Genomic DNA, 24,661 nt, shown 5'->3' with positions numbered 1-24,661 from the left:
GGAGGGGAAGCATTTCCCAAACACAAAGCAGCTCCCTCTTTATCCCAGCCCACAGCCACAAACACCACAGAGCAGCATTCCCAAACCTCAGAAACAGAAGGACGGGGCTGTAACCCCAAAAGCGCTCATCCCAGCAATCCCAGTGACACTCCACAGCTCCCAGTGCAGACTGGRGCTCMMCCARGCACAGCACACCTCATCTCACAAGGGCTCCACACTGAGAGGGAAATGGGAAGCAGGAGGCAAGGAGACAGAGCTGGTTCCAAATGTTTCACTCTTTATTTGAAGTTTTACATGCCACCAGCGTACATGAAAGTTGCACATTCAGAATTCGACTCACTACGAGGACAAAGGGCCAGATGCAAACACGAGTGTCAAACGAGCGCACGGATGGAGGAGCCCAAACCCAGCAGCCTGTAGGGATTTGTCACCAGGCTGTCACCCTGATGGCACTTGGGGTGTCAGAGGGGAACCCCCAGGTCTAGGGCCACCATCCTTTGCCATCTCCAGGGCTGAGAGCTGGGTCTTCTCTCCTAACGCAGCACCGTTCCCTTTCAATGAGCTAAGCAAGCGTTTTTGGTAACATCTCTACCAGAACTGAGGGTGTTTGGAGACCAACTGCCCCTTCAATGCTTTCCTGAATTCCCTTTTCTATCAATGCCAGCAGTTTTTACAAGGAGAAACAATTTCCACCCGCTGTTTAGAGGGAGAGACGACAGAAATAGGGACTCTTACACTGACATTTTATTTTCAAAGAAAGTTTTGATAGAAAAACATTTTCCCCAGCAGCCTTGGGCAGGGAGTTGCAGCTTCCACTTCAAAGGACAAACTTCAAAAACAAATCCAGTGTCCTAATGGTTTTGTGCTACATTACTTAATTGTCATACAGCTAATTAGCAATGCCTGATTTCACATTCTCTGTACATAGATGAAGTTCACAAAAGAAGGGGCTACTTAAAAGAATAAATAAAACAAGGCACCAGGCAGCCAGGCTCCGACAAYATTAACATAAAACGTTACACTTTACCATTTAAAAAACTGAAATAAAACCCCCATCATGATTAAACCTATATTGATCTGCCTTCTTTCAGATCTCAGAGCTTTGGATCTCTGCAAGAAAGGGGGGAGAACACAACATGGCAAGCGGGGGCTTAGCCTGTGCCTCTGTGTATGTATTTTACCAGCGTGCAGCAGAGATCTTTAAAATTCTAATTATTTCCCTATCACCAAGTAAGATCGGGATCAATAGATGGTACAGACTGACCCCTTTCCTCGAGTGTCAGGGGGAAATTAAAAAAAAAGAAAGGGGAGGGCGAACCRAGAGCGTCAGAGGTCAATGCCACAAAACAATAGATATTGATGTCTCCATTCATTTCAAACAGCGGAAAGGTCAATGCCTCCCTTGCTTCATGTTTTATGGCTGAAATCCTGCTGCTAACAGCAACAATGTTAGTAGTCAGACCTCATCCATCCTTTTTTATTATTATGATTATTTCTAACCAGGTTAGCCATTTTGAAAATTTGACGAAAGCTGGGAGCAGCARTGGGGGGCTGGGTAGGAGGAGAAGAGGGGAAGCTGCCCTGGAAATTAATGGAAGAGAAGGTTTCCATTAGTTTTCAAGTCTGCCTGTCCCCCTACCTGTGCCCCAGTTTGTCCCTCACTGCCCCCTAAAAATGAAAAGGGCCTGAGGCAACATCCCTTCACTATTAATCATTATTCCCTGTACAACATCCCAATTGGTTTCTATGGAAATGATTCTCCTGCTGGAGTACCCCGGCTGCCTGTGCATCTCAAAGAGGCAGGAGAGCTGCAGTGGAAGGAGATTGGGCTCTGCAATACCCRCCACGGCTCCTGCACTGCTCTCCCWGCTCTGGCTGGACACTCCCCTGGCACCAGCCARGAGGGAATTGCATCCCCCTCAGTCAGGTGAAACAACCCCTCTGCACTGGTTCACTCCACCAGTGSAAAAGTCCCACATTTCTACGGTGCTATCCCAAAAATGCACTGCTGAGGGAAAGCACCCAGCATCTCTCCAGGACAAGTCCCACACATCTGGCCATTGTCCCAGGACTGTCACAGCTCTGAACACCAAGGTGAGGGTCCTCTCTGGGATCCCACACGCCCRGCAGAGGAGGAGGCAGTGATGGGAATTAGAGCAAGTGGGGTTGTGGCTCTGCTGCTCTCAGCCCACACCAGCCCCAGGTGTGCCCTCTGCTCCCCAGGGAGCAACACCTCACCCMGAGGGGAGCGTTTGGCACCCCAGGAGCCTCCTCCCGTTCCACAAGTGAGGAAACTGAGGCCAAGCCTCACAACATGTGTCCRGCTTCCAGAGTGAGATCCATGGCTCCATCCCATCCTGCCCCCATCTTGCTCCCATCTCCTCCTGCTGAACTCCTCCCTGACAAGTGACTGCAGTCAGAGCTCTCCTGAAGGGAGAGACCATCACTGCACAGCCCCTTCTCCAAACAGCAGTGGATGCACTGCCATTTCCTAAAGAGACCACAAAATCAGCTTTGCAAACAGCTGATGAAGCAATCCTTTATCCTACACTCCTCCTAAGAGCCCCACAGGAACACAGATAGCTCAGCCCCTATACATTCCCCACACCAGTGTCACTCCAGACCCTCCCAGCCTGCAGGAACCAAATGCCACTTTGCCAAATAAGACTTTGGACATGAGCAGAGCAGCAAACAATGTTGAGTTTCACACAAGAACGGCACCTGTCCCAAATATGCTTCTCCCAAAGAAGCACAGACACCTTGGTGGTGGTCCAAGCAAAGATTTCTGCTGCAGTTCCCAAAGATTGTAGGTCTGCTTTGGAAGGCAGCAAGGAACAGGCCAGCAGGGACTGGGATCCTGCAGAGGCACTCCCTGCTAGAAGGGCACCTTCTGGAATTGAATTAATTTGTTTTAGACTACGGACAGCAGCATCAGCAGGCTCAGAAATCACCTCGTAGATGCTCACAGATAGCAGGAAGGAGATTTCTCAAGAGATGGGGACAGAGAAAAGGAGGGGGGATTTAATATTAAATAAAACCCAGGAGCAGAACACCCCTGTCCCTGCTCCCCTCTCCTCCTCTACAGCACAGAGTGGGCTCCGAGTCCCATCCACTGCTCWGCTCAGAACATATGGAGCTGTGTTTAATAGCCCAGCTCTGCCAATTGGGGACTATTAGGGTGGGTTCTTTTCCCAGTGTAAATGTTGCAGAATATAAATTGTAATTAACACYGATGCCAAAATAGCACTTAGAGAAAATAAGCACATTATTAACATCTGGTGAATCCTGCCTGGAGTGCAAAAGCAGCGGAAATTCTCACTCACCATAAGAGGATTTGTAGTAGAGATATCAAGCACTGGCCCGGAGTCRGGGAGCTGGGGGTGGAACGAGATTTTTAGCTCTTTATCACTATTTGGGATGTTACCTTCATCACCTGTGGGTGACCTTTCCTAGCCCTGRACATCACTGGTGGCATCCTCAGGACTCGTGACCCACTTGCATGAACACAGATGCCTAAACACCATATCCCTGGCAACAGAATCACGGCGCTGTGAAACATTCCTGGCTGCTGCTCCCAGCAAGACGGGAGGCAGGTGGACATGGATGTGCCAAGCCAAGTGTACAGCATGTTCCTTCAGGTGACTCCAACCCCAAGAGCAAAGGTTTAAAACCAGCATCAAGCAACAGCTGGATTCAGCACACCACTGTCCCCCAGTCCAGGTTTTCCAGCGGAACAGGAAGAGGTGAGTTGGCAGCACTGCCAAGCTCTTGCCCATGCCATGTTTATGGAGGGGAAATCCCTGCTGAGAGTGCAAATGACCTCACTCAACATCAGGATTCCTACACAGAATTAAACAGGTCCCCCAAGGCATCAGAGAGCTGCCTCCACACCCTCAGCCTTCCCTCTGCCCTGCCCTGAGGCCAGAGGCACAAGCAGGACAAAGCAGCTTCAAGCAAAAGCTTTGCAAACACCCTCTGCCTAATCCTCACTAGTTATCCTGGGGGAAAAAACAGGCAGAGCTGAAGTGGCCTCAACTGGACAGAGCAACACTCGTGTCCCTGCCAGAATGCACACCTGATGTGCTGAAGAGAGGGAGAAGGAGAGAAGAAAGCTGTTGGAGAGGGACAGAGGGTTCAAACAGGTGAGTAATATGACAAGAGGTAGAAAGAATGACCTCATCGGGGAGAGTGGGAGGGCAAACAATGGCAGGAGTGGAGCAGCAGCTCCTCACATTCCCCTGCACAGAGCTGAACCAGAGGCAGAGCCTCCAACACTTGGGGAGTGCTCACAGCTCAGAGGAGCAGGAGCCAGCCTCCCCATCCTGCTGCCAGCTGCACTCCAGAGCCTGTGCTGGCTCCCTGTCCTCAGAGGGGAAGGGAGGGAGCTTCGGGAGCACAGCAAACCACCAGGGYTTGGTCTCAGCAAGGCACAGAGCTGTGCTAGCACAGCCTACACTTATCTGCTCCKTGCTGTAACCTCTCTGAGCACAAGGGTTATCACAGCCTGGCTCAGGATTTACCTGTGGGACACAACTCCAGGCAGGCTCACACATGGCTGAGTGGAAAGCAAGGACAGAAAGTCCTCCAAAACTGGGAGATGCATTTTGTTCTCAACAGGTTTCCTATAAACACTGAGGGCAGAAGAGCATTTGGGAGATGGCATCTTGTGTAGAAAATGCTGACGAGGAGATGGGCACACCATCTTTGGACAACTCTGGGCYTCCCCAGAAAAGCAGAGCTCAACACATTCGGGATTTGGGTGAAGTCAGACAGCTCTGATCGGCAGCTGCTTTGCAGAAAACAGACCTGGTGCTACCAAGGGGAATTCTGCCACCCAAAAATGTAGCTCCAGGAATTCGTAACTTGGCTTTTGGTGCAGCTGTCTGATGCTTTTAAAAGTGCTCAGTAAATAAGGCAATATGAAAGTGATCCAGACCACTACTGATGCCTGAGGAAGTTCTGTGGAGCAGAGAAGCTGACTGAAATCACACTATGAAAATACTTCATAACATCTCTAAAATTAGCATGAGCTCAAGGCATGGGATATAAGGACAGAACTGGAACACTACATTCCCATCTACAMTGCAAGACAGACTGCATATAAATCMGATCTGAGCCTCAACTTATTCACTGTAGGCACCATCTACCCTAGGACAAGGATTTCCAAAAAAGCTGAGAACTTCTTCCACCAGACTGATGGAAACAGCATCAGCAGGAAAACACCACGGTCAATGTGTTAATGACCTTAATTTTTAATTAAAAAATAAAAGAGTCCTTGTGGTATTTATCAATCAAAAAAACCCTCCTTTAAATATCTGTGACTGCACGTGTGTGACTAYGAATGCCTATTTGTAACATAGAAAAGATGTGATGCACTTCAGTTGAGCAACACATTTTTGTGCCTCTGAGCTGGCCTAGGCTTTCTACTTTGCCAAAAACAGACCGAAGCAAAGAATGATTTCCACCAATACCACAAAGCACACTGCCAACGTACACAGGGGCCCTTGGGACAGACATCAGGGGACACAGGGGAAAGAGCATCTTTAAGTCAGTTTCTCTTACCTTTAACTTCAGTAAAATAACAAAACCATTCATATTAACCGTAAGGAAATACTCATCAGATTCCACAAGCCTTTGAGACAGGATTTTCAGATGCAAGCAATATCCAACAGATGTTTCCCCACTGCAAAGAACCAGCTTTTTTTTTTTATTATTTTGCAATTGCACCTGGTTGAAGTGATTGTACAGCATCCAGTGAGGTGGCCAGGAGCCAAGGGTGGGCAATCCARGCCAACAAGAAGCTATTCCATGGGTTCACTGACTTGTCCTTTCCATGCTGTGACAGTCACCACCACAAATTGGGAGGTTCCTCGGCCACTCTGCTTTTAAACAAGGTAATTTCATCCAAGTGCCGCATGGGGACATCTCTGATGACCTCTGTCAAGTCCTCGTGAAGCAGAGGGAAAATGACGACATTTAATGCAGGGCGTTCTGCCTGGAAACTAAATCAGACACAGGTTATTAGCCAAGGAAAAATACCAATTCTCCAGTGCAAGGGAAGGGGATGGCCTGGGTATCGATCATGCAGGATGGGGGCAAGGAAGGGCTGTTCAGAGGAAGCAGGAGGGGCAGATGGAGCTCCAGGTCTCCCACTCTTCCCTCTCTATGTCAGCAGGGAGTTCAGGCTGGGTTTGCACCCTTTGCAGTGAGTCTGCTAAGCTGGCATGAGCCCAAATTGCACCTAAAATCGGCAGGGAGGGAGGAAGTAGTTTTAAAAAATTAATAAAATAAATAAATCAAGACATGTAGGTAGTCTTAGAGGATGAGAGATCCCAAGAGCTCTGCCCAAGCTGGGCAAGGTGCTCAGCGATAACAATTTAAACCACCTGCAAACCAGAGGCAAGTTGCAGAGCCATTAGGAAAATCAGGCCAGAGCAGTGTCAGGCATYCCCTCGGGGCTGAGCCTGGGATTATCACTTCAGGCTGGGTTGTTCTGCATGCAGAGTCTACACTCTGCAATTAGAGCATAGGCAAGTTTAGAAAGCYCAGATATGCAGATAAGCATTTAAGTGTGCTCACACTCACACACTGCAGCCTTCTTTTTAATCCGAGCTGCAGAGCAAAGGAAGAGATTTGCAAAAGTTAAAGCCATTAAACAATGTAGAAAGAACCGTACAAAAAAAGCCCAAGTGCCCATCAGCAAGTACTCTACATGACAGCAACCTGTGAGGAAGAGAAATAGCATTACTCAGTGCAGTACAACAGGAGTTCAGTCTTTTAAAGCTGGGAGATAAAATTGTAGCATAACTACCCTTAAGAGTTACACTTTAAGATGAAAAGGATTTGTGACTCTTAGTCCTGGGCCACCAGGATGTTCCCTCTRYGACAAGGAACAGTTMATTATCACTCTGGAGGAGGCAGAGYCACACTGGCAGCACCAGTCCCTGGAGGCTGAACCAAGCTGTGYTGGGTCGAAGAGAAGTTCACTGCTCAACAAACTTTAACAGGTGTGTGCCTGGAAGATTCCCAGCTCATCTCTAGCTCTGAAAGGGCCAGATTTCTGACAAACAGCGAGGGAATGGCTGGAGATGCAGCTGCTGGAAACACACATGAAAATCCCAGGTAGCAATACAGCCAGCTGAAGAAAGGAACACAAGAGTGGCATTTCCTGGCAGACAGAAAGGACATTCCCATCCACATATGATTTGGAGCAGAGCTGCCAAAAACATAGCAGAGAAACTTCCATTCCCAGGCTAGCTGCTCAGCCTTGGTGGGCTGAATTAATTTGCCTGAACCTAAGTAGCTGCAGGAATAAGAATTTCCAGCAACAGAACTACCTGGGGCTATTTTATATCTCTCTGCATCACAGACCTGCCCTTCATGCCTCATGCCTTAGGGCTGGCAGAAAAGGACACGGCTCCTCAGTGGATCGGGGGGYTTGTGTCAGAGCTGTGCAGCTTCTTACTTCCACAGCACTGCCCTCCAGAAATCAACCAGCAAATAACTGCTGATCTGGGAGGCAGCTGGTAAAGTCTGAAGCGAAATCACATAAAATACAGCCAAATGTCTCTTTGATAGTCCCTCCTCTGCCTCAGCTCTTCATGTTTCTTATCCRACACCACAGTCCTGCAGAGAAAATCATGTTAATAGACCGAGTTTACTGAAGTTCAGCAAGGAAGAAACTGCCATCTCCCCAAGGGAAAGAAACCTCTGCTTCCTTCTTTGTATATAGACTCTCCCAAATTGGATCTGAGTGCTGCCTTCTCAACATGTACAAAACTGCAGTTTATAAGCAGCCTTTACATGTAGCTATAAAAACAAGAACCCGGGCAAGTTTACATGATGAACTGACACCGAGACAAGTGAAAAAMCCCGACACAGTAAGTGTCCCTCCTAAAGAGGCTGGGTTTATACCAGGGGTTTGAACTTGATCTTAAAATAAGAAAAAAAGAGAAAGCTTTGTAATTTTCTCCCCCCACCTCAACAGGAAACTGTATGTTACTGCAAACCTTGTAAATTCCATACCCCAGCAAGTTGACGCCGGAGAATTCTTTCCATGTACAATTTGCGTGATTTAAGAAAAAAAAAAATCAAATGCACATGGTTCACTATTATTCTCAGCTAAATGTGCGTGCAAAGCCTCTCCTTTAACTGCCTGTTAAAAAACACTCTGATTTTAACGAGCAGCTGTCATAATGTTAAACKGGGATTAGCAGTTCCCAAAAGCAGCCTCCCTCTGCAATCTATGCTCCTTTAGTCCTTCCCCGGAAGGCAATTCCTTTCTTCATACACCTGTCCAGGTGGGCTAGATTAAGTGAGAGGCACTTAGAGCACTAGTTCGAAAGGCCCCAGGCACGGGGAGGAGATAACAAGAAGGGGAAGAGAGTGAGTTAATGAGTTGCAGAACAGCTCCTGTAATCTTGAGGGTTCTTTCCTCATTCCACACCTGGATGGACTTCAAACTCCATCCACCTCTGCAAATGCACGGCTTGTAAAATTAAAACCCGAAGGACAGAGAAGGATGTTGACCTAGGGAGACAAAAGAGCTGCAGTTTCAGACATGAAGCCCTGCTTTTTTTGTTGGGTTTTCTTTTTTTTTTTCAAGGGAAAAAAGCCAAGGATATGCTTGCCTGCTCTCTCCTACAAAACCTCCAGACTAAACTCATCATGATTAATTAAATGAAAGCAAGTTTTCAAGGCAACTGACTAGCAGCCCCTTCAAAACAGATCCTTTAATCAGAAACAACCACTGGGATAACAAAGAAAACACCTCCCCCCCGCTTATATTTTCCAGCATAACCTCTGGTCCAGCAGAATCAACACCAAACCAACAACCACCCAGCAGGAATTTCTATAAGGAGGTTTCTGAAGTGTCCTCATGTGGATGCAGACACGGAGCAAACCTGGCCTCAGCAGCTGGTTGGAATCATCCATGGAGCTGGGAAATGAACGGTGAAGCACACCCTGCATCACAAATTCCTCCTGGCATCAGCAGAGGTACAGCATCTCTCTCCTCTTAGACCTTGAACTGGTTGTATGTGRATGAAAGGGTTAATGATGCTTTGCTATTTGTCTCCAGAATTCTCCCAGAACAGGTGTGGACTGGACACAGTAAGGTTATTTTCAAGTGAACAGCTTGGTAAATAGCCTAACACTACRCTCTCAATTACTTCCAACTACTGTGGCAGGATCCAATATGTAGGTCAGGGACAAAGTCAAAAAGAAAGAGAAAAAGTCTAAAGCAAGGCTGCACTTTGATCAGATTTCCTCGATTTTAGCAAGACAAAAGAGYCCCTCCCTGGAATGCAGTTATCTCCTGGCAAACACTGACATACCTCTCCAGAGAGGACAGTGAGTCCCCAGGAGATTCCACCTGCTGATAGATCCAAAGGATAGCCCAAAACCACGGGGAATCTCAGCAGCCAGACTGGAGGGATGGGTTATACCCCCCCTGCACCACAGACCCTGGAAGGTGACAGCTCCCCTGTGTAAGGTGCTGCTCAGATTTACCTTCTTTACTTGTAAGGAAAGGAAAGAGCAGGATTTGGGCCACAGGCATGTTCTTACCCTTGAGATTTCCAGAGAAACCCAAGGAAAGCCCTAAGCCTAATCAGACATTGCAGYACATCCCTCTTCACAGAATCTGGCAAGCAGGACCGAGGGCAYGCAAGGTGGGATAATTAAGCACTGCCAACAAAAGCAGCACACAGCAGATAAAGTGAGGAAATGCAGTGTATCAGGAGTGGATCAAGGCCAGATCTCTGACCTCCACAAACCAAGCTGAGCTTATGGAACAAGAAGCTCTAGAGAAGGAGAGGAAGGAAGGAAATGAGAAGTTTGATTTGCGGGGACAGAGTAAATGTGATTCTGGTTGGCACAGCTCTCACAAACGCAAACCAATCTTTGCTGCAGTCACACAGCTTCTCCCCTCTCTGTTTTGACTTCCCTCATAGGCTGATGAGCTGTTTCTGGAGAGGCACAAGTTTCCCAAGAGAAGAGAAGAGAAGAGAAGAGAATTCAGACCAACTCACTTTTTGCCCTGTATGCAGCTCTCTCACCTACATGCACAAAGCCCTGCCTCTGCCAGGCACAGCCTGTTTTCACTGGAAGACTTGCTCACACCTCAAAGCCTCAAGTGTGGCATCTGTCTTGAAAGCTGCAGCCARCATACCTGAGCCAGCCTGGAAACTCCCTTCCTGAAGCATGGCACGGTGGAATGGAGGAAGTGCCAGGACAAGCTGCAGCAGCTGGCAGCAGCATGACCCAACATACACACACACATTTCTCATCTTCTCAGAGAAGGCCAGGCAAACACTTTAGATTTGTTCCACTGGCCGTGCCCTGACCTCAGTACCAGGCAGCTGCAAATCTCTCCTTGCTTACAGTGACTGCCAAAGAAGCTTCTCCAGAGCATCTTCCAAAGAAGATTTGGCCAAGCCAAAGAAGCTGCAGGTGGGATTCCTCCCACTCATCCCCCAGAAGCCTTTCAGGGGGCTCCAAAGTCTGCCCACACTGAGTCTAAAGCAGATCCATTCTTTAGTGCCATTCTCTYTTCCAGCCCTGCCAGAATGCCAGCTCTGAGCAAACTTCACTTCCAAACCTCAGAAATGGGCTTAAAAATTTCCCAAGGAAAGCTGTTCCGATTCCTCTGGCTGCTCCTAACTCCACACAATGATATATTTTTGCCACAAAGTGTTTTCCTTTAGGGCTGTCTTCCATTCCCTCATGCCTACATGGACAAACCAACAATCTCCCAGAGCTTCTGCTTTTCCCACGCTGAGCCCCATCACTACAGTCTCCAAMCTGAGACCAAGGGCTGTAGATGGGACTCTGTAAATCACTCACACACATCACTGCCAACTCTCCCATTATCTTCAACGCAGCTTCTTYCTTTGCCACTGCACTGAGCCACAGGGAAGGAGCAATAACACATCAGACTCATCCCGAGCCGAGGCAAATTACATCTCTCTGCTGTGGTTTCCCTGTAAGGCATGAATGGCACTCTGCTACTTCTCCTGTGAACTGAGGTTTGTATCAAACACGCCTGCAGACTGAGGTTCCTACATTATTTTGCCAGCTGAACTCTGCATCACTCAAATGTGACCGGACAATTAGAGGGGGAGGGAATAAGAACCCAAAGAGCAATGCCAGAGCGCCCAGGACACGTCCTAGGGGAGTGCTCTGCCAGAGCAAGCTGAAAGTTATTTCCTAATCTCTTCCACAAATTAAAAAGCTACTGCAATAACTGCTCAATTAGATTTATTTTACTATGGAAATGCTTTAAAGCTGCAGTTAATGCTTCCGTTCAGCCTTTTACACCCTYATGAAGAGAAAGCACGACAGTGCTATTCCAATATTATTTCTCAGCCAAGAGAGAGAAGACAATCCTTGAAAGTTATTTCATGCACAAACCGATCTGCCYGCCGAGGAAGGTTTCAGAACTGAATTCCTTTCAAAACACATGAGCTGGCAGTTAGAATGAGCCATTTGGGTCAGCCACAGGAATGCATTTAAAGAAGGGGGTTTGTCAGTACCCCGAAAAGAAGATAAATTAATATGGCAAACTGGGAATGGTCTCTCAAGTCCTGCTGGCTTGTAAAGTATWTAAACCCACCCATAAACAAGATCCCTGGTAGAAGCAAAGGTGTCTGGGCCACACCTCATGCATTCAACCTTCGCCAAGCCCGCCAAGGAATCCTTGGGAAACGCAAGCCGACAAGGATGCAGTTTGTTATTCAGTCTGTGACAGAATGATTCAGGGGTTTCCAAGAGCAGGAAATGAAACAGACAATGAAAGCTTGAGCAGGATGCTAATGATTCACTACACCAGCTTGGTGATACATCAAGTCCTCTGCAATCCCACTTGTGCAGGACCGGAGCACTCGGCACGGGTGGGATCAGCAGCCACCGCYGGCAGCTCTGGGACCAGGAAAGCCAGAATTGTACAGACAGGGACTTCTWCAAGGTCAGAAGGAAGAGAAGGTGCTGAGGGGATGCAAAACCAGCTTGAAAATCTTGACTAAGCCCTAGGTGCTCACAGCAGCTTTTTGCAGTGTCAATAAGACTGCAGCAGTCGGGTGGGCAGCGCGGGAGCGACGATGCAGGACTCGGCTGAATTCAAAGATGATCTTGCAATCACCTACTGCCCCTACAGCCTCCTCCACCCCTTCTAACAGTAAAAGAGAGCCCCAGAAGGGATCCTCTGAGSCTGAGACCACAATGAGAATCCAGGCAAGCAGAATGAATATCCAGGGCAAGGGGGAAAGCTTAGCCCTGAGGTGAGCAAGAATTCATTARTGTTAGCTCAGTCCTGTGCTAAATGCCAGGAGAGGGACTGGCTCGCTCAGCACTTTCCAGGTACTCAGTTTCAGCTCTGTGCTCCCACCTGGAAGTCCTGTTTCTGCAGCTGAATCCCAGGAGGCTGCTTTATCCCTTCAGCGAGATCACAGCTCTCACAGCCACACAGGGCCACTGGCATCAGCAGTTTAAGAAAAAGGGAAGATCCAGCCAAGAGTTTCACATTAAAAAAGGACAATAACAAGCAYGGGGAAATTTAGGTAATGCTACAGAAGACTGAAGAGGAAGATCTAATTCAGAAAGCTATTCCTAGAAAGTGGCAGAATTCTTATTGTGAAAGTCAGCTCCAACTAAGCAGTGCTCATACCTGACACAGGCACAAGGCAGGGGAAGTTTGTGTTTCTCTGGCTGTGGATCCCCAGAACAASCAAATTGTCCTAAATGAGTAAAATTCTCTGCACTTTCCAGCATTGGTTAACCCAAGAGTAACCTGAGTCACAGAACCACAGAATTGTTTAGAGTGGAAAAGCCCACTAAGTCCAACCATTCCCTCAGCACTGCCATGGTCACCACTGARCCATGCCCCCAAATGCTACATCCTTATGGCTTTTAAATTTTTCCAGGGATGGGGATTCTACCACTGCCCTGGACAGCCTTTGCCAGTGCTTGACAACCCTTCTGGTAAAGAAATTGTTCCTAATATCCAAACCAATCCTTCCCTGGCACTACTTGAGGTCATTCTTCTTATCCTGTCCCTTGTTCCCTGGGAGCAGAGCCCGACCCCCACCTGACTGCACCATCCTTTCAGGGAGAAGGGTCTCCATTTCTATAAATCACAGCTCGCCTCTACACCTTGACACTTTCCCCTTTCTTTATGAAGAATCCCCAATGACACTGCCTTCTCAGAGGTTTTTTGTTTTGCTTTAGGATTTATTTTTTGTTTGTTTGTTTTTATGTTATTGTAGCTTTCTTGATCTTTTTCCAAGGTGTTTTTCCAAGGACTTTTCACTGGGTTGTATTGTCTGGTGTTGTAGAGTCCTTGAAATCACTACAATGATAGGAGTTATCTAAACACTTCAGCTAAAAACGACAAAATTCTAAAGGCACACAGTGGAAAATAAAAATCTGTCCTTGAAGCCAAGGGGATATTTGCTGAAGCATTTCCCATCACTTCTTCCAGCTTGTTTTCTCATGGCAAGCTTCACCAGGAAAGCAACTTCTCCTGCACATTTGTGAAGTGCCCACTAACTACACCATGTAGCTATGCAAGCCTGAAGTCATCCAAATTCCTTGCCCGCAGGATTTTTGGGGCACAAACACACAGGCGTATAAATAGCATTATTTAGCACGCAGCTCMTCGGTAAGCGGTAGGAACCTTCCATGGGTCACAGCTCCATCTATTGACTCTTCCACAAAATAACACTGTGGAAAAGCTTGGGAAAGCTCCTGCAAGGCTCACAAWCCCCTTGGATCTGGGTCTGTGCAAGAATTTAGAAACAATCCGAGCACAGCAGCTCAGCCCAAAAGGGCGAAACCAATTTACCTTTTCTGCAAAGAAGCCTCTTGGCACAGCAGCAGGTCTGGGGTCACGCCTGAACCTCCAACCACAGGGCCTCAAATTGTGGTATTTCAGTGTTTGTGGAATTAACGCTGCAGCGGTTTGAACAGAAGAGTTATTTAAACAGGGACAACACGTGCTTGGAGCTGAGCACTCCAGCAGCGTTTGGGTCCACGCATAAAATGGAAAACATTGTGCTCACTGGATCTGCTGCTATGTGAAGTGTGGCAGCAGCTGAGCACCATGTGATAGGGAAAAAATATGTCAATTTACACAGAAACGGAGACTACATCGYTGTCACATGTGAAATCTGAGGAAGATCAGGGAAGTGGATATGGATCACTCAAGCCACATCTCCCGCTCTAACCACTACGCCTTTCTTATGTGCAGAGTATCTCCCTGAACCATAAAGGAGCTCACCCCTCCCRTTCACGCTGAAGGAAAAAGAATAAAGAAAAACACTGCAATGATTTATCTGCCCAGAGGGAAACAATCTTTACAGTCTTCTCTACAGCTCAGAGGAGACCTTGCCCTTGCAAGTCTCCTGTTTGCTGATGAGGCTCCAGATGAGCCCTGTTCTGCTTATTGTGTTTCATTGCAAAAGAGCCAGAACTGAACCAGAGGCTTTTAATGACTCAAATACAYGAATCAGTTTGCCCCAAATAGCAGCAAACTTCAACCAGAAACTGCTCACCAGAAAKCTGGACACCACAGGGCCTGGTTCAGAACTGTCACAAGACTAAGAGATGTGAGAACAACTCTCTTTTCAGGCCAGTGGAACAGAAATACATAACACTAACCTCCTTTTACAGTAAAAAGGGAGAGTTTGAGAAGCAGTTCAGGCTTTAAGCCATCGGTGTCATGCAGCAGATTTAATCCCAAAGATCCCATCACCACACCCTGTATATTCACCATCTTCCAGTACAATTCCTGTACAGCTGAACTCAGGGTGCTCTCCCCAAATAGGTTCTGGCCTCTTCTGTTACCTAAACCCTCCTGTGCACCCGCCCCTGAAAAAGGACTGCCCTGCACTACATTGCATTTTCAAGYACTACCTTCTGCAGCAGACTCCTGGTACGTGGCCAGCCCTGGGTCCTTCCCATTCCCACTCACATTTCTTCTCTTTTTAGAAGCATTGGGAGAACAGGAGTCACTTTGGCCCCATCTCCTTGTTCAAAATMACCTCTCAGCCCAAGTAACACCATCTCCACAGCCCTAAAGCAGGAACTCTGACCCTCAGTGGGAMCTGAGGAAGATGGATCRATYRCCCCAGCTCAAAAAAGGCTCATGGRGGTCCCACCTACCCACTCACTCYCCATGTTTCACACAGAGCATCYAYACACATTCCAAATAAATGGAAAAAAWAAAAGSRAAAATCACCTTATTTCATTCTGGCACAAGGATAAATAATTTCCAGCTTKCTGCACARTGTAAAACCTGGGTTAAAAGAACATCAGCAGCACATTTTTAGAGGAAGCCATGCTGTGTGAATTGGAGCCTTACCCACAGGTTTAAGCTCACACACAAATTTTACCGCCCATCTCTCTGCCTTGAAGTAGCAGATAAAATGCAGTCAGAAAGTCAATTTCTGACCCCATCCCAAGGCACATTTGTGCAATGAAGAGAATGGGATCACTAGAGAAGTCACGTGGTTAAAGACTCGCTGATGGCTCGTGGAAGACTCCAGGCTTTGCTTACACATCATTTTCTGTATTTTGTTTCTTCCATTTTATTACTAGAGACAGTTGCATGAGAACGAGATCTTTGTTGCTTAGGAGAGCATCTGCTCCCACTGCTTATCCTCCTCCTGAAGTCATAATCTTAMGTGACATCAAAATCGTTTCCAGAGCCACCAATTACAATGTCACAGAGGATTATGACTTCAGGTGTAGAATTTGCAGTGGGAGCAGATGCTCTCTTCTGCAAAAAAAACCCCAAAACCCAACCTTCAAAAAACCCTGTTTTCATRCAAGCGTCTCTATTAATAAAATACAAAAGAAGAAAATAAGTTTGACAGCCAGAACTGTCGCYAAATATAAAAATAGTTTTTAACATTTCCACGAGGCATCAGCTACACTTTGGAAAGTTCCCAGGGTTTAGATTATAAAGAGRTTCAGAATGTAGTGAGGATCAGTCCGTGACAGAGAAAAAGAGGGAGAAAAGACTGCAGAATGGTGTATTTCTGCTCAGTGTGTAACATTTCAGGCAGTGCTGCAACAGCACCTCAGAAGGGAGGGAAAATAAAAAATGGGAACTGTGGATTTTTGGTTCTTTCTAAGGATCCCTAATGCACAACTATAATCAACCCAGCAATGTTGTCACAGATATGAAGCCCTGTGTAAAACAAACTCAAAGAATCCTTGTCGCATCACAAGGAATTTACTCAGATGTTTCCACCAATCCCTATTCCAGAAGGACACAGAGGCTTTCAGAGGCAGCAACAATCTCAGGGGCAGTTTGGTAGGGAGCTAATATAGTCACAGCCTCCTCTGGATCTGATCCACGGAAACAAGCCAAGTGTAATAAGTCAGTTTGAAGCTGGAGGAAGGCTGGGGGGGAGGAGCACCCTTTAGGATGCACTAATAACGCCGTGTGATTTGAAATTTTTATTAGAGCTTAACAGAGCACAGCAACAGTAGGTGACAAAGAAAACAGACTGAAGGCGGGGAAATAGCCTTATAGAAAAAAAAGATAATAACGGAAAGTCTGCTGCATGGGAAATATTTTGTAAGATGACTGCCATTATTAGAAGATTTCCAAATGCCAAGCGTAATTAAAAGCTCTCTTTTCAAATGCAGTTCACGGCTCACACACAAACGTTTCCCACCACGTGAGCCTCAGAACACTGCGAGGGGCCAAGCAAAATGCATTTAAGAACTGCCAAACGTGCAAAGGCAGTTTGTACCAATTCTCCCCCCTCACAAACCCTCCGAAGAAAAAAACCCTTCACAACAACCCTTTAAAGGCTTTGAATTGCGCTGCCAGGGGATTATCAGTAAGTGACATTTACAAGTGATTAGAGGACAGAGAATTATCTTAGTCACTTGTGGGAAAAGAGGAAAGCTTCAAGGTCAAATCTCTCAGAACTTAAAATGTCGGCAGATGTTTTGTTTACACAAAAAGTGTCATTTGATTTATGATGGAGATTTGCATCCAGAACGTGAACTCGGCCAACGGAACTGCAGAGAACATGGGTGGGAATGGAATCAAAAATTCATACAATRCCTTCAAATATCTCACTGATTCACTCTTATTAAAGTAAGAGGCTGGTTTATGTGCCAAACAGTTACACATTACCTATTAGCTCTTTGGAACAAGCGCTCCAAGCCATATAAACCTTGGCAAGCAAGGGAATGGAGATAAATCTTCAACAGCTCCAGAAATCCCACATCCACCCCTTTCCGCACTCACCTCCGGACAATGGACTGCTGGAGATTTTTGCAAACGGTAAGAGATTCTCCCACAAACATGTGGCACATGATGACCTCAAGGCAGTTGGCCATGAATGACATCACTGCGTCAGACTGCAGAGTCCCGCTCCGGGAGACGATGCAAAGCCGCTGGAGAGAGGAGCAGTGACTCAGTGCCTGGAAGAACTGGGCGCCTGCACAGAAGTACGGCTGTTCCAGCCTGCAGGAATAAACAAAAACAAGTCAATGGGCAATTCATGCCTGGGACGCTCTCAGAAAAGAGAGAAAGACACTGCACATTCATGGGGGGCTGGCAAATGGATCAAGCGGTGCCTCCAACCCTGAAGGACAAGGGCACAAAGAGGCAGCAAGGCCCTAAAGTGCAGAATTCTGGCGCCCACAGGGAGTAACCCTGRAGTAACCCTGGTTCTGCAAGTTTTCTGCCAAGTATGGTGGGTAAGACAAGCCTTGGGTGTGAGCAGCACATCCACTCTGCTCTTACAAGCACAGCCCAGATTCTGCTACCTGACATCCACCAAGCAGATGATGTGGATTTAGGAGCCTTCTGCTCCAGAGCACAAACACTGACYTGGTGATATCTTCATTTTACTGCCTGGGGAGAAGCAGGTGTGAAAAACACASAGTGCACACAGGGTGATGCAGAACTGGGGCCAACACAGTGGCCACAACCAGCCCTGGCAAAGGATCAGAGCTACTGCTCTCCCACAGGAAGAACAACCATCATCAACTCARCCTTTACCTTAAACACCTGGCTCAGGGAAGAGAGACAGGATCCTCTATCACGGTGAACCAGCAGGACAACAAAATGTCACAATGAAGCCATACCTGGCCATCAAGGGGCCTGTGTTTTAACCAGCAGCATTAGTGGGTGACACCCTTAGAGAAACCAGCCTGCAGGAAGCTGAACCTGCTCAGGGCCCGTGCCACCAGGAGAGTTCATCTGCTTAGTACAGATTTACTACTGGGCTTCAGAGCACTTGGGAATCTCAGTCATTGGGTCAGGAAAGCCAAGAGCTCCAAGAAGGTTAATCCATTAGGTGATAACAAGCTGTCGRGCCCAACCTGATCTGGATAATCTCTGCATAGGCTTTGTGGTATGCAGGGGTATCTCAGCAACTTAATCCTGTTAATTGATAAATTCTGTTTCAGTCTCAGCCAGCAACTGCTGTCGGGTGGCATTGCCTCAAGAGATCCTAAGAGCGCGTCAGCACTTCGGGTAATACATTAAAATTAATATTAAGGGAATGGGMAGCCTCTTCAATTTTTCAACAGCGTTATTGGGTCACAGTAAATTTAGGACAAAAAGCACAGAATCTCCAGGATCTAGGTTTCCAGGTGAACGAATCCCTGGGACACACCAGCCACACCTGCAATGCCGCCCCTCAYTCGCTAGATGGCAATGTTGCTTAGGAATAGCCCCTTAAACTTGTTCCWCAGCCTGGAAAACTGGGAAGGGAAAAAGGGGTGGAAACAGCAGGGAATTAGTCAAATCAAAAGGAAACGACACAATCAAGAGGAAGTGTTAATTTCTAAAACCWTCTTAAATCAATATAAAATCTCAGATTTTACTCAGGAAACAAGAATGACAGCTTCCATCCAAATGTRTTACAAGAAGACACCCTTGTTCCAGCCTTTATTCCAGGCTCTGCACTGCCTCCCATCTGTGTTGCTCTTGGCCTCCATTTCAAAGCCTCAGGAAACTACAGGGCCTAGGATGAGCAAAGCAACACTGCACACCCAAACCTCCTCACCCAGCCCTCAGTTCCTCCACGGCTATTTTCCCTCCTCAAGGTTAAAGACACATTCACGTAACCCAAGACGTTGAGGAACCAAACTCCCAACAGCTGCCATCCCTTGGATGAGAGACCAGCACACTTCTCGCCCATTTTAAGTGGGAAGTGGTGGAAAATGAARACCTTCCTGAGGCRTTTTAGCACTCCTGGCTCCCCTCACTATTGCCAGTGGATCAGGAACRGGCACACAAACACCAGTCTCAGGTGATGAGCATTAATTTCAGCCACAGTAACAGAACTGKGGCCTTGCTGATAGAACTGCACAGTGTTTCGGACCTGTTTCTGAACAAAGGGGAACAATGGGACTGACAGGTTCTGCAGTTTCACCGAAAGAAGCTGATTTAGGAAAAAAGAAAAAAAAGAAGAAAAAGACCATCTCTCTAGAGTGATAACATTTGTGTTCATATAGACTGGTGCCAGGAAACCACCACAGGTCATGCCCTTTGTTTTCACAAGCACATTTTGGCTATCATGAAGCTCCTTTGTGCACTCTTTACGACAGGTCTTAGGTAGGATCCTGTAAATCCTGCCAGGAGAGGAACACCAGCAGGACAAACTCTAACTCTGGAATGTTTTCATTATATTATCAAGAAAAGAAAAAATAATAAAGAGGCGAGATTTTCATGCAAACCAAAGGCAGATAAATATCTCATTGAGAAACCCAAAGAAAATTCTGCATTATCTAGACAGTGTAGGAGTCTTTTCCTTCCTGGAAATTTAAGAGATGTACATGTACACAAAGCAAAAAGGTCAGCAAAGGCATGTAGTATTTAACCAGACCTGACAGGCTGCTAGCTCCAAAATATGCAGCATGCACTTTTTTCTTATCTAAAAGGAAGGCAGCACAGCACTTTTTGCTCCTAAAACACTGCTTAAAGGGTATATCCTGAGCCCTCAAGGAAAACATGCAATGCCTTCCTGTTCTCCACGAGTCAGGAAGGAAAATACCCTGTTTKCAAGCCATTCTGGACCAAAACACTTCTAACAGTAGCCACAACAAACMACACATCACATTTCTGGAGATCCACAAACAAAATGGGAGATGTTCAAGGGCAGCCCCTCACCTGAGATCTCTCAAACACTTGCAGTGTTTCAGCATGTCCATGAGAGCAGACATATAGACCACCTTGCCCATCATGCCCAGGTTGGCCAAGGAAAGAGTCCGCAGGTGCTGGCACTGCAGCCCGATGTTGACGAGCCCAGAGCCAGTGAGAATATTTGGCAGCTGTGCTAAGGTGAGGCTCTGCAGGTAAGTCAATTGGCTAATGGCAGCCACCTCTGAATCCCCCACGCTCTGTGCCCGGACACAGGGAGGCAACGAGTTCCGAATAGCTGGCTCATTGCGGGGCATGGCAGAGGAGAAACTGGACCCAATTATTTCCAAGGTTTCCAAAAATCGGAGGCTTCCCATCAGAGCCCAAAACACTGAAGACTCCATCTTCTGATTTGCCTCGTCCCCTAAGTTCCTCGGATATGTCTGTATCCCGATCCGAACTTTCCTTCCAAATGTTTGGGGCACCAAATTAGGTGTTGTGGGAGGCTTCTCCACACTTGCAGCAACATCTGTGATGGAGCAAACTGGTAGTGCTAATGAGAGCAGATGCTTTAGCCTGGACAGGAGCTGGCACAGGTGGTTCCCTATGCTTTCAGAGCTGTGGTGGTGAGCTGCAGACAGGTTCAGGTGTCTCAGGTTGCAACAAGACACTACCAGGCTTTCCAAAATGCTGCTGTCAATGTCATCTTCTGCTTTCCGAAACAAAGACTCCGGGGCCAGGCAGTGAACACAGCCACTGAGATTCAAACTGGTCAGGCTTTTAAGATCCTTCCCACCATTAATGACCCTCTGGATCAGGTGCCCACCAGATAAGGTGCATCGGCTAAAGCTGAAGTAGAAAGGGTTGTTGAACTTCAAGTGTTGCAGGAGCCCAGAGCCGTTAATCCAGGCTTTGGGCAGCTGTAAAGCATCCAGACGAACATTTCGAGCCATGGAGTCCAGGAGGTTTTTGGTGGCTCCTGTCTCAGCAAAGCTGCCAGGGGCAGAGATGAGGAAGGCGTGGAGGTTCTCAGGTGTCCGATCACTCAGCACTGCCAAGTACAGCCTCACCACCTCCTGATTGACRTAGCCAGGAGCCAGCCTGGCGTAGAAGATGCGAAGGTTCTGGTAATGGGGCACGTTGCTCTCGCCCACCATCAGCTGCCCAGAGAGCATAAACCCCTCCCGTGAGCGATCGAGGATCTCAAAGTAAAGCAGCAATTTCTCAAGGCTGGTGCAGCAGGGGACGACACCATACGAGGGCGTGTAAAGGGTTTGCTTCAGCTCCAAGACACGGCTGAGGGTGGCTTTGCACTCACTGCTCAGCTGGCTGGCATCAAAGCCCGGGTTCACATCGATGGCCAGGGAGCGCAGGTGCTGGAGCGTGGAGAGCATCTTGGAGAGCCGCAGAGAGGTGACGTGGCACCCGGACAGGTTCAGCTTGACCAGGTTCTTGCAGCGTGTTACGTGGTCGATGGTGGAGCTGGGCAGCCAGTAGCAGCCGGCCATGTTCAGCTGGTAGATCTCCTTTCCAATGTCCCTCATCAGCTGCTTCACTTTGTCTTTGTTTACCTGCACCCAAATAAAAACACACTCGGTGAGATACACGGCAATGGTGGGCACTCAGTTTCCCAGCTGGAGATGGAGATAAGAGTGGCTGGCACCTGGATCATGTGGCTCATCCAAAGGTTTGGGGATGGCTGCACAGCCTAAGAATTATCACACTGCTGGCAGCTCAGTYTGCCATGCTTTGGACTCTTAAGATTACACTTCCTCTTGCTTCTGCAGTCCTGCATTACAGACTAGGGGTCAAAGCTGTTCAGCAGATGAGAGTGGAAGGGAAAACCACCTTCATTTTCTACCAGCAAAGCTATTTCAGCAAAGCTCGCTGTGTGCAGAAACTCAAACTGAAAGAGGAATGTTTCCATTCTTCATTCAGTTTCCTCTTTCAGAAATGAGTAAGAAGGGCTTCCCCTTGCCTGCACTGGCTGATACAGTTCCCATTAAATGTATCACTCTTCCGCCCCACGCTTTATTTYTGTTATAACATGCACACAACTTCTGGCTTTGCTAACTGCATGCCTGACAGCAACACACACAAGATTTTTTTGCACAACAACATGGAAAACATATTTTCAGAAAATGRTAACTGTACACAACCACAGCTACAAATGGAAGGTCATGTTTACTTTCATTTTAGCTTCCAGAAACATGGAGAAGGTAASTTTYCACTGACAGTATTTTATACAACTAAGGAATGACAGAGCTGTTTWACTAAAGCATTCTGGAAAATAAGAACTTTTAGAAAACAGTATATTTGATTTCAGAGTTCAGGAGCAGTCTATTAATGCACACACATTGGAAAGTTCTACTTTTTGGCATAGTTTTTCAGAAGTCAGATTTGCCTTCACAGCTAACAGAAGAAGCAAGCTACTCTCCCACCTTATAGTCCTTCTGAAGCAGAACTGTRTGTGTTAGACTCTTGTCAAGGCAAAGCGTTGCGAGTTTCCTGCAGGTTCTCCTGACATTCARGACCAGGTCTGTGCAAGGGACGTAGCTGAGGATGTGCAGAAGGATCTCATCTGAGAACTCCATCAAGTTGACTCCATTGCTTTCCTCCTCACTCTCCTCACTTACGACCTCCTGGAGGAGAAAAAAAAAAAAGGAAAAGAAAAGGAGAAAAGCTTCTACTAGCTCAAAAACTTCAGGAAGGCTTATAAGAAAGCAGATACCCCAACTCACAAAAGGATTTTTAAAGTGAGACAAAACACAAACACCTGGATCTTTAAATATTCCATCTGTATAAAAAAACCCCTTTCTCTCAAAACAGAATATGGACGTAGCACAACACTTCACATGAAGCCATGGTGCTTTCACTTGGTCTTTCACTGTTGGCTAACATTTCCATTCATTCTACTTACCTCGCAGCTGGAAAAGTGACYGTCCATGATCCTTTCCTAAATATAYCACAGCAGTCTCTTTCTACATCTTTCCTCCAAGCGCCACCCGTTTCAATAACCTTAAGAGTTACATAACCATGCATATATACATAYATATACGGCTATATATATCTGTTTACACATACGGACAACACACCAAGACTGCAGTCCAACATCACCCACAGCTCCTGTGCAGCACACTCGCACCTTAACGACGAAACCACAGCCCAAACTGGCACTAACGCCAGGGCAGCTCCTGACGGGAAGGGGGCTGTGAGGGGGAGTGGGCTCTGAGCCCCCCGGAGACACCCGGTAAGGGCGATTTCGGCACCCCGGCCCCGCCGATGAACGCCTTCCCTACCCCCGAGCCCGGSTCCCGCCCTGAGGGCTCCCCCAGCCCCGCAGCAGCCCCGGTTACCGGCGCCCCGAGGGGCCGGTGCGTGAGGGGAAGCCTGAGGCGAGCCGAGCCCCACAAGCCCCGACTCACCTCTCCGCAGCGGAACATGGCGGCAGCCGCGCGGTCCCGCCGCAGCCGCCACCGCCTCGCCGGGCCCCGCTCAGCAGCGGCCGCGTCCCGGGCTCGCTCCCGCCGGCCCGGCCGCCTCACGGCTCTTCCGGCGCGGCCATGACCCGGTTCCGCGGCAGCGCCCGCCCCGCGCCGCCATCTTGAGCGCGGCGCGGCCGCTGTGCGGCGCCATCTTGAGGGCGGCGGCGCCATGGTGGGAGTGGCCGGTCCGTGGAGACCGAGAACAGCGGGATCGGTCCCGTTGGAAAGGAGCTCTGAGGTAATTGAGACTAATCTTTGACCGAGCACCACCGTGTCAGCCGGAGCAGAGCACTGAGGGACATGGCCAGGCTTTTCTTAAACATCTCCAGGTGCGGTGACTCCACCACACTCCCGGGCAGCCCCTTCCAGTGCCTGACAGCCCTGTCTGCGAAGAAATTCTTCCTGATGTCCAGTCTGACCCTCCCCTGGTGCAGCTTAAGACCATTTCCTCTCATCCTGCCCACTGTTACCTGGGAGCAGAGCCCAAGCCCAATCTCGCTATAACCTCCTCTCAGGGAGTTGTGGGGAGCAAGAAGGTTCCTTCCCCCTGATCCTCCTCCAGGCTGAGCCCCCTCCCAGCTCCCTCAGCTGCTCCTGCTGCTCCAGACCCTTCCTCAGCCCTATTCCCTTCTCTGGACATGCTCCAGCCCCTCAATGTCCTTCTTGGATTGAGGGGCCTGGAACTGGACACAGCACTCAACGTGTGGCCTTACCAGTTGTGAGTACAAGGGCAGAATCACTGCCCTGGTCCTGCTGGGTCACACTATAGAATCCCAGAATGGTTTGGGTTGGAATTTAAAATATCATCCCATTCCATCTCGCTTCCATGGGCAGGGGCACCTTCCCAGTTTTCTCCAAACCAAATCCAACCTTAGACACTTCCAGGAATGGGGCAGCCTGTGCCACGGCCTCCCCAGCCTCACGGGGAGCAATTTCTTCCCAAAATCACCATCCTGCCCTTCACTGACATGCAGAGGACCACGCAGAATCACCCAGGACAGCAGTGACACAGCCATGTCCAAGGGGAGCAGCTGGCTCAGCACAGTGCAGCTCCACACAGCTC

General features: G+C 48.0%; 1 protein-coding gene across 1 annotated transcript; it reads right to left on the bottom strand.

Annotated features, from left to right (window-relative positions):
* Window positions 1-264: 264 nt before the first annotated feature.
* Window positions 265-23,653, bottom strand: FBXL18 (F-box and leucine rich repeat protein 18). Its single transcript, XM_057369814.1, has 5 exons — window positions 23,539-23,653; window positions 22,555-22,755; window positions 20,144-21,684; window positions 17,267-17,485; window positions 265-6,002 (listed from the first exon to the last, which is right to left on the bottom strand). Exons 1-5 carry the CDS (start codon window positions 23,554-23,556, stop codon window positions 5,846-5,848), a joined length of 2,136 nt encoding a protein of 711 aa, XP_057225797.1. The 5' UTR covers window positions 23,557-23,653; the 3' UTR covers window positions 265-5,845.
* Between the last annotated feature and the right edge of the window lie 1,008 nt (window positions 23,654-24,661).

This window comes from Malurus melanocephalus, unplaced genomic scaffold (assembly GCF_030028575.1).
Source record: "Malurus melanocephalus ecotype Western Australia unplaced genomic scaffold, MMel_1.1 scaffold_115, whole genome shotgun sequence".
Taxonomy (NCBI): domain Eukaryota; kingdom Metazoa; phylum Chordata; class Aves; order Passeriformes; family Maluridae; genus Malurus; species Malurus melanocephalus.
Note: the sequence above shows the minus strand (reverse complement) of the source record. Positions and strands in the feature narration are given on the sequence as shown.